Source organism: Protomyctophum parallelum (genome assembly GCF_964188405.1).
Source record: "Protomyctophum parallelum genome assembly, chromosome: 10".
NCBI classification, from domain to species: domain Eukaryota; kingdom Metazoa; phylum Chordata; class Actinopteri; order Myctophiformes; family Myctophidae; genus Protomyctophum; species Protomyctophum parallelum.
In genome coordinates this window covers 13,210,355-13,222,917 of record NC_139704.1, presented here as the reverse complement: position 1 = coordinate 13,222,917, position 12,563 = coordinate 13,210,355, and the positions used below count along the sequence as shown (strand labels likewise).

The 12,563-nt window shown below is 40.6% G+C and overlaps 1 protein-coding gene across 2 annotated transcripts in view; it reads right to left on the bottom strand.

Annotated features, from left to right (window-relative positions):
• col21a1 (collagen, type XXI, alpha 1) overlaps window positions 1-12,563 on the bottom strand; it is a 57,126-nt gene that overhangs the window by 23,673 nt on the left and 20,890 nt on the right. For both annotated transcript variants that reach the window (XR_014569869.1, XM_083775332.1), the window contains exons 9-16: window positions 11,146-11,205; window positions 9,557-9,610; window positions 9,406-9,459; window positions 9,258-9,311; window positions 6,373-6,426; window positions 6,065-6,118; window positions 5,925-5,978; window positions 5,340-5,393 (exon numbers count right to left, since the gene is read on the bottom strand). Coding sequence is in view for 1 of the 2 variants with exons in the window: in XM_083775332.1 (XP_083631458.1) it covers window positions 5,340-5,393; window positions 5,925-5,978; window positions 6,065-6,118; window positions 6,373-6,426; window positions 9,258-9,311; window positions 9,406-9,459; window positions 9,557-9,610; window positions 11,146-11,205 (438 nt within the window). In the remaining variant the exon portion in view is untranslated. The remainder of the gene's footprint in view (window positions 1-5,339; window positions 5,394-5,924; window positions 5,979-6,064; window positions 6,119-6,372; window positions 6,427-9,257; window positions 9,312-9,405; window positions 9,460-9,556; window positions 9,611-11,145; window positions 11,206-12,563) is intronic.

The following is a 12,563-nucleotide window of genomic DNA, read 5'->3' as shown; positions in this document are numbered from 1 at the left end:
AGAATAATTCCCCCTTGGATTCCTTGGATCATGACGCAATTGCCCAAATAAAACATGCCCATTTCCACCTGACAGGTAGTCATGTGATCAAGATGTATCTGTCAGATTTTTCCGATTCTATTCCGATTGACTACGGTTAGCTTTTAAATGCCCCATTTAGACTGCAGTCACATCAAGTAAAATTATTCAAGTCAGATTTTCTTCTCAAATCTGATCTTTTGGCCCGACCTTTCACACTACCATTTGCAAGTGACCAGATCCGATCTGTACGGAGCCCCCAAATGGCCATTCTTATATGATTATTTTTATTATTTGTTATCTTGTGATCTCGAATTAGTATTTTGTGGCCACGAAATACTAATTTGAGATCACAAGAAAACAAATCAAAAAATATATCATTAAGAATGGCCATTTGGAGGGGAAAGGAACTGGTTGGAATAACGTGTTCCTTCCACGCGCTACGTCCAACCAGGGAAACTCCCCCCTGTCAGGTGTAACTGAGCAACTTGGACACTCAGGCATGAAGGAAGCATGAGTCCGTTGCTCTCCCCTTGTCCCCCATATATGGGGACTAGGTTGGTGGAGGGTGTGTAGAGCCCAGGATCACATTAGATGATTGACACAGGGGTGAAAAATGGGTTACAAAATCGTGGGATAAAAAATATATAAGAAAAAAAAAAGAATGGCCATTTGGGGGCTCCGTAGATCTGTGTATTCAGACTGGCAGCCAAATCTAGCCTGAATCAGATCTGTGCCACATCCAGATTGGAATCTGATTTGTTTAAATAAGTCTAAACACAAACAAGTCACATACTGTACAAGTCCCATGGAATCTGATTTAAATCAGGTTGTTGCATTCAGAGGACGGATCACCCGTGACCCAGATTCCAATCTGGACGTGGCATAGATCTCATTCAGGCTAGATTCCTACATAGAGACATTACAGCAAGCACCAGTACATATACTGTAACTACAGACAGGCTACTACTACTACTGAGATACTTACTGTTCACTAGGGCTGCAACTAACATATCAGTTATTTACGTAGTGATTATTCTATCGATCTCTTTTTCAATTAACCAAACCATTGCGAAGCAACTTGCCTTGCTTTTGAAATGACGTCATATATGGCGGCAAAGTCTATGGACTTGCCGTTGTATGGTATCGTTTTGTAATGGAAATAATCTGTATCGAATGGTTTTGCAATGGAAATAATACATTTAGTCAATACTAAGTACGTGTGCATTGTATTTAGCAATTTTAAAGTAAAAAGAAAAAGATGGGTTTAATTATTTTTCCATTCCATATTATGATATATGATATGATAGGGTAGGCGCCAGGCGGGCAGATGGAACGATGCAAATACTTAGTGGCAGTGAATCAGCAATGAATGAAAGTGACTCTGCCATATGCGGCAGCCAAGTACTGTATAGTACTGTATAGTACTTGGCTACAAGTGTGGATCGATCAACGAATCGATGTGCCGAGATAAATCCTATTTGTAAATGAATTTGTTTGATTGAATGGTAAATGTACTTCATTTACTATAGACTCTTATCCAAAGCACTTTACAATGTATTTCACATTCACCCATTCACACACCAATGGCAGAGGAAACCACTCACAGCACCAACCTGCTCATCTGGAACAGTTAGAGGTTAACTGTGTTGCTCTGAAATGCAGCCAGGAGGAGGATCGAATTGGGAACATTCCAGTTCCAAGACGTCCGCTCTACCTCCTCAACCACTGCCTGCCAGGCAGAGGCAGGACTTAACCACTAATGCACCATTCTGTCACACGACTCGCACAATGGTGTCACGCAAATACAGTGAAAATAGCAAAGCAATACACAATGCATTGTGAGCAACAACAATGAACAACAACAATGACCCTAACCCTAACCAAAGGAAAGAATGATAGCCTACATTTTCCACCAAAATCAATTAATAGAGTTAGAGTAGTTTGATTTTGTTTTCACAAATTCTTCAAAGACATCAGCACATTGAGTAACCACTAACTCACAAGTATGGAGAAGATTTTGGTGGAAGAATTCAATTAAGTTCTAATTAGTATTCTTCAGATAAAAGCAGACAGCTAAATCCCAGAAAACGAAACAAATGAAAGCCTTTATGGGATAATATAAATGCAACTATTGAAGACCTTATGGGATATGTCATTCTAAACAATTTTGCTGTGGTGTATCTAGAGAAAAATAAGGCTGTACAAAGCCTTTTTGCTGGCTATAAGCAGAATGTTTGCCAGATAATGTTTTTAACAAGAAACTGGTATAAAACAAGAACAAGAGATTGAGATTTTCTGGGACATCTTTTCAATGTAAAATCTGACATACCAACAAAAAACTAAAAGCAATAGGAAAATAACTGTAACTATAAAGACTGGATAGGCCAATCGACATCGCACAATCAGGGGCTATCAGTCGCTACCCAGCCAGTAGTTTTTGAGAAATGCGGTACTAAAGTAATGGACTGGTAATGCAACCAAGTGTACAACAAGGAATCAACAACAAGGAATCAACCTAAACCTGCAGGGAGAGAAATTCTTAGGAACGGTCAAATGTTTTAGATGATGATCCATGAGCAAGATGAATGCAGCATGTGTATGGCATGCATTTCCTTTTTTCTCCTAATGCTGCCCAGAAGATTCCTATCCCCTTAGTCCAGTAATGAATTCCCTACCAGCACTCATTAGGCCCTAGCAACAGAAAACCTCCCTCAGGTCACCAGGACAGTGACTTTTTAAAGTAGGGGTCTATCTGAAAGGTATAACCAAATCACTTAGATACAAACGCAATAATTAGTTCATAACAACCAACTTTAGTCTCCCAGCCTCCGAATTATCATTTGTTCATGTTTGCCCTGTGTCGTCGTCTCGTCGAGTAAGAATTCTGCTTGTGATTCTTTGTTTTGCATAATAGTCGCGAGTTAAACAGTTATAGTTTGACCAACTATATACTGTACACACACCATGTTGTTGCAGTGGGTTGTCTTGTCATGTGACCGCTGGAAGCCCGTAGGGGTACGTGTCGTGACAAATATCACCCTCCCAGCACAGCTTGTGTTTGTATAGACACTTGACAAAACTGCATGCACCGCATTGGATTCGAATCCATAGACTCTAGAATATTTACCACTGCGTCACCCATGCGCCTGTTAAAATGATTTGTCAATTTTCACCTACTAAACTTTAGTAGGTGATAATTGTCAACATTTTCGGGATCGGGCCGCTATGAGGCCCTCACACCTACGTTGCACCGCCAATCCGACCGATGTCTGAGTCATAGTGTCGGCTTTTCAGTCCCTTGTATGCCCATATGAGATCTCTGTATCTGTCAGTCCCATCTATGGGTATATTGGTCAGCAGTTCTGAACAAACGCATATGCAAACGACTCAGCGGCAATACAATACACTCCCTTGCCGATGTGGGCGCAGAGTTTGAAGTTGGTCGGTCTCATATATAGTATGCACAGTCTAACGGACAACTGGATCTCCTATATATGCCTATATATGGGCATATCAGGTTTGTTTATGGTTATGTCTATGTCATAGTGACATTCCTACTGTATATGTGGGCTTAGCTGGTTTGTTTATGGTTATATCTGAGTCATAGTGACATGCCTATATATGGGCATATCAGGTTTGTTTATGGTTATGTCTATGTCATAGTGACATTCCTACTGTATATGTGGGCTTAGCTGGTTTGTTTATGGTTATATCTGAGTCATAGTGACATGCCTATATATGGGCATATCAGGTTTGTATATGGTTATGTTGAGTGAGTCAGAGGGACGGTCTGCCCGCTGGCTGGCCTGCCCTATAGGCCTACTGCCCTCCCATTAGACAATTTTAACATAGGATAGGCCTAATGACATACTGTACATGCTGAAACAACTGCTAAAGAAATAATAATTTCTGGACACATCGGCTTTACTGAAATGCAAAAATACAAAAAAGTACAAACAGATATAATTTATAAACCCGAGTTCAAATCTGAGTCGCATCTTGCATGTCTCTAGCTCTCTGCCTGCATATTACACTGGCCTATCTGAAATAAAATTGATTTATTTTGTTCTATACACCACCTACTGTACTTTTCACCTACTACTTTCTCTTTCTATCCAATCAAAGACATATACTCAGCAATGAGACTTTGCTCAATTCCCTAACTCTAAAACAACAGCATGAATGATATAGTACTCCATAACCATAATAAAATAAAAAATGTCAGCTTACATACTTTTTTATTTGCTGAAATTAAGGAATTAAAAAGAAAAGTAGCTCAAGTTTAAAATGCACTAATGACAGGCATGGAAGCAAATAGCCATTTAAAAATAAACAGTTTAGTACATGAACCATTTACGAGGTTCTGCACGTCCAGAAAAACTACCTTGGAAAGCCTGTTGAGCTTTTCCCCCCAAAAGATAAACAGGAGCAGATGTTTAGATGTTGACTCGGACTGTGTTTTGCGTAACATGGAAACATGCAGGATGGAGAGATACAGACTGTCAACCAGCTAGACAGACACTCGATCGATAGACAGACAGACATGCAGACAAACAGACTGACGGACGGAACGATTGATTGTATTAAATTCTCCCCCATAATTCTTCAACGCATCAATAAATCAGTAAGCCCATGCAAGGGCACATAAATAGCAAAATCTTGTCCTGAATACAATGCCGAGTCTATTGTTCTAGTAGTGGAACGAAGATCTTACAGCTCGGTGGAAGAACTGAATCATCATTTTGTTCCCCCCTCCCCAAACGTTCAGGGACAATGCTCATGTTCATGATCAATGGGGCGGTTGCGTGGTTGAAACACTTTCTTCCTAAAACAAATTCTCTGTCACCATTGGACCACAGCATTCATTCACTAGGTTGGTTTCCCTGCCTTGGATACGAGTGTGAGCTTGCCAGTTACATAATAATGGCTATCCTAAAATGAACTGGAGAGGAAACCACTTCTAATATTCTTCAGAATTGCTCTCATGCCATCTGTCATGCCTTTAACTCTTCATCGTTTGAAACAACAACCACAGATTCAGTGCAAATCTTTCACAATTTGTGTGTGTTGTTTTTGTTCCGTTTATTCTCAATGCATTTATCAGTGTCTTTGGGCTGTTTTTTATGCTCTGTCTCGTATTTGCATTTTTGTTCTTTCTTTATTACCATTACAGATCCATTGTTTAAACATCCAACTTTATCCACTTCAGCAATACAGCTTGTATTTAATTTACACCAAATATTCTTACTTAAAATAGCCAGTCTACAGCTCGCATCCTGCCTAGAATAGGGAAGAAATTGTGTAGACTCATGACTCACCGGATGACCCTCTCTCCCATCACCACCAGGCATACCATTAGCTCCGGCTTCTCCCTTCAAGACAAGACAAACAACTGTTTTAAATTAACATATCAGAACACTAATCAAATTTGCATGCATATGTTTGCATTAGCTATTGCAAAAGCAATTATTAAATAACCATAACAAAATGGAGCTTGTCACTATTCAATCAGGACAAAACATAAACAATTACAGTTAGTTGTCTTTGATTTAAGAACACAATGCTGTATTTATTATGACATGCACCTAGATGGTGATGAACACCATTGATGTTTTGTGTTGCTCTGACATGATGAAAACCAAATGTCAGAGATCGCCTGGGAACATAAATTAGAAATAAGAAAATACAAGAGGAAACAATAATAAGGCTCATCTGCTTCTTGATCGCTATTGCTATGCGAACCAACAACTAGCAACTGTAAAACATTTCCAAAGCTGCCAAAACATCAAATCCTTTTGGACATTGTTCTGAGAGTGTACTGTACGTGCTTAACATACACGCCAAGCCAAAGTCATGCTTTCATTCATCCTTTAATCTCTGCCTGAGTGACAAATCATTCAGACCTTTTGACCAGATCTCCCTGGTAATCCATCTTTTCCATCTCTTCCGGGTGAGCCCTGCAATTGAACAAAAGAGTTTTTTGGTTTTTTGTAGTAATACTGAACATGAAGTCTGGATATAACTTCAAAATGTTAATACGCACTGGCTCGCCTGAATATCCTGGTGGGCCAAAGTCTCCTCGGCTCCCCTTTTCACCCTGGAATTAAAATGGCAGCATCAATGTTATTTATTGACATTAAATTAAATCCATACATTGTTGACCAGAGTCTCTCAGGGGTTTATACATATTTCCCCCCCACACGAAATATTTTAAATAGCAGATTGGCAAGTTTGAAGCGTGTCACAATCTCACGATTTGTGAGCTTTCGGCGAACGACTGGCTATTATGACATGCCAGAAATAGGGACACTATAGGGTCAATCTGGTTCAATAACTTCCTGACATACTTACCACGTGGCCATCTTTTCCTGGTAACCCAGGCCTTCCTTCAGGTCCAAACAAGCCCTAGATGCAGTTAAAGTTTGGTTAATAATCATGAAGTGAGCATAATAATGCTCAGTTAAACATTGCTCAGAAAACGCACATTTATTTACTTTCATATCATTATGAATGTGAAAATAGTAAATACCAATGTGTTACTGTGCAGATTGTCAGGTTAAATAACTGTCCAGTGTCCACCATTGTAGGAAATGAAATATAATGCCACATTATATTCAACTATTATTTGAAAATGAATGCGGCATGGGGGCAGGTATTAGCATAATTAACTTCAACAGCAGTTACACCTTGCAAATGTTCTCAGTGAACATGCACACACGTTGCATCCATGAAATTACACAATCTGCCGTACACTTCCTGTGTTAATTTGTAATCCCCCCCCCCCCCCAAACACACACACACACACACCCACACACACACACACACACACACAGAAAAGTGGACTCCATAGCCAACTGGGTGAAAGACTCGAACCCATTTAAACCTATGTATAAACTGCATAGCACTGTGCATTTTCCCGTTTATGCGCCTGTAGGGAACTCAATGACTCCCTAATAGCCATAGTACCACTATGACTTTTGCACATGTGAAAAGTTCAGAGAGGTTACAAAAACCATTTGCGTAAACAACTCAAGGCACTTAGACAGTTCCCTAATAGTCATCCTTTCCCGTGCAGAAACCTTGGCGAACTGCAGGACTGATTCCAGCGTTCCTCTCCCAGGTTGCACCCCTAGGCAGAGACATGTTCAGAAAAGTGGTGACTGCAGAGGCTGGTGAAACTGTTTGCCAAGCCAGAGCGGCATTATGTTGTTGCTGAAATAAAGTCTCCACTCAATTATCTAGAACTCCTTAAAGCCCAACTAGTTCCTGACCACATTCAGCTTATGGGCTTGATGACAAGACATGTCCACATGTGCACAGACAAGTGTGCATAGTAGCTCAGTCATGTTCCACCTTTCTTCACCTCGACACATGTTCTGCTGACTCAGAGAAGCAAACGTCCATCACTCAAAAATATTGCTGTTGTGGGAGTGATGAGTGCGTGGGCGGTTCTCTGTTCTGCAGGAGACACGTTGCCAGGAAAATGGAGACTACACCCTTGGCCAGTCTCTCCGTAGGGGAAGAGATTTTGGAAAGGTAGACGTATATCTGTTTGTTTTAAAATAACACGGGTCTCTAGTCACTTCGCTGCATGACAAGGATGCACCAGTGGGAACGGCTGGCTCAGACCACCCATGACCCAAACGCCTACTTCCGTGCACATTTCCACCAGGGGCAGCAGATTCAGCCCACACATCCGGAGGGAACTGACACCAGTTGTACCAGCGTTCTAGAAGGCCAGGTAAAGATCCGTTCCCCCAGACATTGCTCTCTCACATAAGAGTTAAGACAATAAGACAGTGGGTTAGGTGTGCTGTAGCCACAGGATTGGACATGAATAGAACAGGCTTGTCTATTCAATGACAACCGGAGATGATGATGCTTTAATCTCAGCATCGTATAAGCCAATGTCCATTAGCTAATTTAGCTCCATCTAAAGTCAGTGAATGTTACTCTTAGTACACTTCTCTACTAAAAGGTATAGTAGGGTCAAGTCCTTTTGTGTTAACAGGAAATGGTTAAATCCTTTACAAGCTCCTTCTATTGGCCCCATTGGAGTAGATTTCACAGCTGCATGGATGGAGCCCTGATTCAGATTTTGTGAAGCTCAACATTGAAAGAAGTAGTGATGAAATGTTTATCCTAACCAGAACGATGGAAAACAACAAGGAATAAAGAACAGACGTGTCCCTTACGGGCATACCGATTAGGCCAGTACTGCACCATGGTGAGATCTAACAGTGACTAGACACTAGCATGACCTTCCAATGTGCTGCTGCTCTCCGGCACATGACTTACATCAGTCACACACGTACATGAGATCCACACACTCTTGAGATCCTTAAAATGGCTTGATGAAATGCAGAATTAAAATGTAGCTGCACTTACTCATTGACACGTCAATGAACAAGAAATGCATACAGATCCGCATGAGGAGTTAGTGGCCATGTTCTACAAAAATCTCTTATTGAACATCATTTCCCTATTTTACACATGTTTGAAGTTCAAACACTGTGGTGTGCTGCATGGAATTCCCTGGGAGCTAATTCAGCTTTTTGTCTCAAAAGATTTCCGCTTCTAGCATTTCATGTGGGCGTCATGCGCTTAACTGCCATATAATCTATGGTAGTTAAATACCGAATAATAGTTGGAAAATCTGTGGAAATATCTTTCTTTCAACATGGTGCAAATTGTAGCAGAGTAGCTGTGCCTGAAACCCAGAAACCCAATATCACCCTTGGCCACTGATTGGTGAATGCTTGGCTTTCCATGTGGGAGAGCGAATCAAAAGGTCACGTTGGGACTGGAGCTCGTCTGAGATCGTGTTTCCCAGTAGGAGTGAGGTCAAATAGGGGTAAATAGGCCTATAGCACATTAGCCCAGCCTGTATCCCAAAACATAGATGAAAGAGATCCCAGTTCTAATCTTGCAGACCGATGAAACATATTATTCTTTTCATACGTTCTGTCATTTCTTTTGTGATGGAAGTCAACGGACGCTCTGAAACCTTGTCCAATTTGGAGTCATACATCATAAAATCTATGATGTATGACTCCAAATTAGATGCATAATAGAAGACAGCATGGCCACACATACTTCCACGCCAATCCACAGGATTTGTTTCTCCTGTGCCATGACCTTCAATTTAGAAGACAAACTAAAATATGACCAATGAATAATGATACCCGTAAAGACCATTAATACCTTCCTAATAAAAAAATACTGTAATATCGCACCTTTTCACCTGCTTGGCCAGGCGGTCCAAGTAACCCAGGCAAGCCCCGATCACCCTGAAACAATAGTGCAGCAGAAAAGAAGAAAAGAAATTCAAAGATAAATATTTTTTATATTTTGAATATATCATGCCAGAAATGTGTTACTTACCGGAATACCAGGGCTCCCTTGTTCACCCTTGTACCCACTTGATCCACGTGGGCCCTGACAGAGGGAACAGCGAGGGGTTTTATTTGGCTGCATTACATACTGTGCGATTCACTTGATAGAAGGATGGATAATTAAATGATCCTTATAGTACCTCTGTCCCTGGTTGTCCTGATAGTCCTGGATTGCCTCTGTTGCCGGGGATTCCCTTAAATTCCAATAGAAAGTAGAGATGAACAGACACGCAGGCACTTTGATAACATTCAAAACTCACTTTTCTTCCTCATTCTTTTTTGTTTTTTGCATATTGTGTTGGTGTCCCTGCACACAATATCGAGGTTTTGGGGACCAGTTACTAAAGTCTGATGTCATTTTAAGCATACGGTTGCCTCACTAGCAAAGCAGTTCGGCTTCATCTGCCAGGGAGTATGAAGGTGCACAGCAGCAAAATACATGTCAATGCAGCCAGTCATCATTTTTTAGGTAGGGTTTTAAAGTAGGGAGCCCACTATTTGGAGAAGTCTTACTCTTGCTGTGCAAATGGAACATAAGGCCCAATGGAGACGCTAGAGAAAAGACCATGGGTCACCAAAACCAGTATGGTTCATCCCTCAGTGGGCATGCAGGTGCACATCAAACTACATGGCAATCCATCTTGTTTGAGATCAAACTGTTGGACTGAAAGACCGTCACATAAAAAAGGGGGCTCAAAATGAAAACATTGCTCTGGAGATAAATCTAGAGATATAACCCTGAATATGTTACTGTAAGAATGACCGTGTTAGTGGCTGGAGAAACAGTACAGAGCCATTGGTAAAGGTTAACCAAAGGTATGTTTATTCACCAAATGAGCACTACAAACCGGCATCAATACAGGAAAGCTCTCTACTCCCAGCACAGACTTCAGTTCACTGGCAAAATGGCAGCCTTTTATACCCAGCTGGAGATAATGAGAATGGACTATCCCATGTACAGGGGTGTCTTCAAATGAGAACATACCATAAATACATACCTAAGCATACAATAAATAAATATAAATAACCTTAAACCATACAAACATTACAAGTTTCTGTGAACCACATGATCTATAGAAGTTATATAATAAGTCCTTCACACTACAACATAAATAATCAATCACAAAACTCCCCCCCCCTGCTATCCTGACATGGTCCAGCCCAATCCTTACTGAAACACATCACAGGGAATTGTTAGGCATTCAATCAAACCTCAACAATAGAACTCCACATTATTGCACTTCCCAAACATATTGCATCTATAACCCACATTGCACTTGCCCCTCATGTTTGTTAATCACCAAGCATTTCCCCAGGTGGAACTTGTTGGCTGAGTGGCCATCTCAGCTAAACAGGAAACAGTATTCAACAATAAAATTATTGCAAAATACAACTGTGCAAGTTAATAAAGTGCCAATATGCTGTGCAACATAAGTAACAGATGACCACTCTGTTACAGTTACTCACAATATTTTACTCACATAGTTGAACAAGATATGGCTGCTTGAATATACAGTTCTTGTGAAAACCGAACCCACTGAATGTAGAATATTTTCCATAGAAAGTAGCAGTGAGAAGAGTAGGGGTTTATTTTATCATTCATGAAATTGAACAGTAAATATGACATATTTGTCATAGCGTACACCCCCAGCACCACACACTTATGAGGTAAAACAGATACATGAAGTTGTGTTCGTGATGTTTGTATATGTAACTATGTAGTACTCACAGGCTTACCATCAGCACCAGGAGGACCAGGGTTACCATCGGCAATATGTCCTTGTTCTCCCTAGAGGGGAGTAGAATTATCAGCTTACTGATGTGATTGTGTGACCAAACTAAAACAGCAACTTTCAGCAAATAGCCAATTAAAAGTTAAACATGATTAAACGTCAACATCCATATGTTGAATGCAAAGCTGGGGGAAAGAATAATAATAAATGCTCTAAAATGCTGTAGCTGGAACATCTGCAGAGCAGTCAAGACTTACAGCATTTTGAATCTATTACTAAATGTTGTAAAAGCATAGCTTTGACCTTATAAACACCAACTTGCTTGCAACAATATAAGGTTTTATCTTATAAAGAGTTTTATTGCCATGGTAATGTCCCTCAGAGGTACTTTGGTAAAGATTTTTATGACTAAGCATGTTGTGTGTGTATCTATGAACGTTAAACATTTTCCTTGTTTGAGAGAATTTCCATTGAAAATTCTACTGATCTAAGGCAGTGGGCTTCTCATGTTTTGGCAAACAGAACAGTAGGCTACTAAAGTACAGGACCTAACAGGACGAATGTTTACTCACAAAGACGTACGGCCAAAACTTGACCAGGTGTGGTATTAATCCACTGAATCCACTAGGAGGTAAGGTAAGCAGCATGTTGTTGCTACAGTAAGGACTTAAATGGACTCTGCACACAGAATAACTCTTCCTACTTCCTGGCCTCTTCTCTACTTCCTTCACAGGTGTTACCAATATACAAATGAAGGCTCAAATTTTACATTTTCATTTCAAGGACCCCCATAACTCCAAATGGAACCAAATGGACCCTTACAGGTCTATTTGGTTCCATTTGTACACTCTCAGTTACACAACTGTACGGGGTTATTTGGAACTCACTCAAGGACACTTGTTTCTAGTGAGCCAACATGCACAATAGCAGCACCCTGACTCTGTTTGACCAGAATAGAACAGAGGCCCTTCATTAGTATCATTGGTAACACCTACGTAATGTGTGTAATGGACACGGACAGAGCAACCGTTGGTGCTCCTCTGATGAAAACAGCTGAGGATAAAAGGCTACCAAAAAAGGGCATTCTCAACATGGCGACTGGGAACATGGGGTCCTTGAGGGAATTCCAGCCAGGGGGGGCCCATGGCTAAATGATTGATAATTGATAATAAGGAACGAAATGAACCTTTATAGGTGTGTAACTGTGACTGAGAGTGCAAAAAGTTTACCGATTTGTACACCCTCATAGTTAAATTAAAATTGATATTTTTACAGTATAGATTTGGTTCCCATAGATAATAATAATAATCATATCAAATGATCTCCGTACGTGACCTAATGCATATCAAACTGGGGGTCCTCGAAAAGTGTCCTCTCGTAATGCCGACATCCTATTAGGCCGACTACGTGGCTT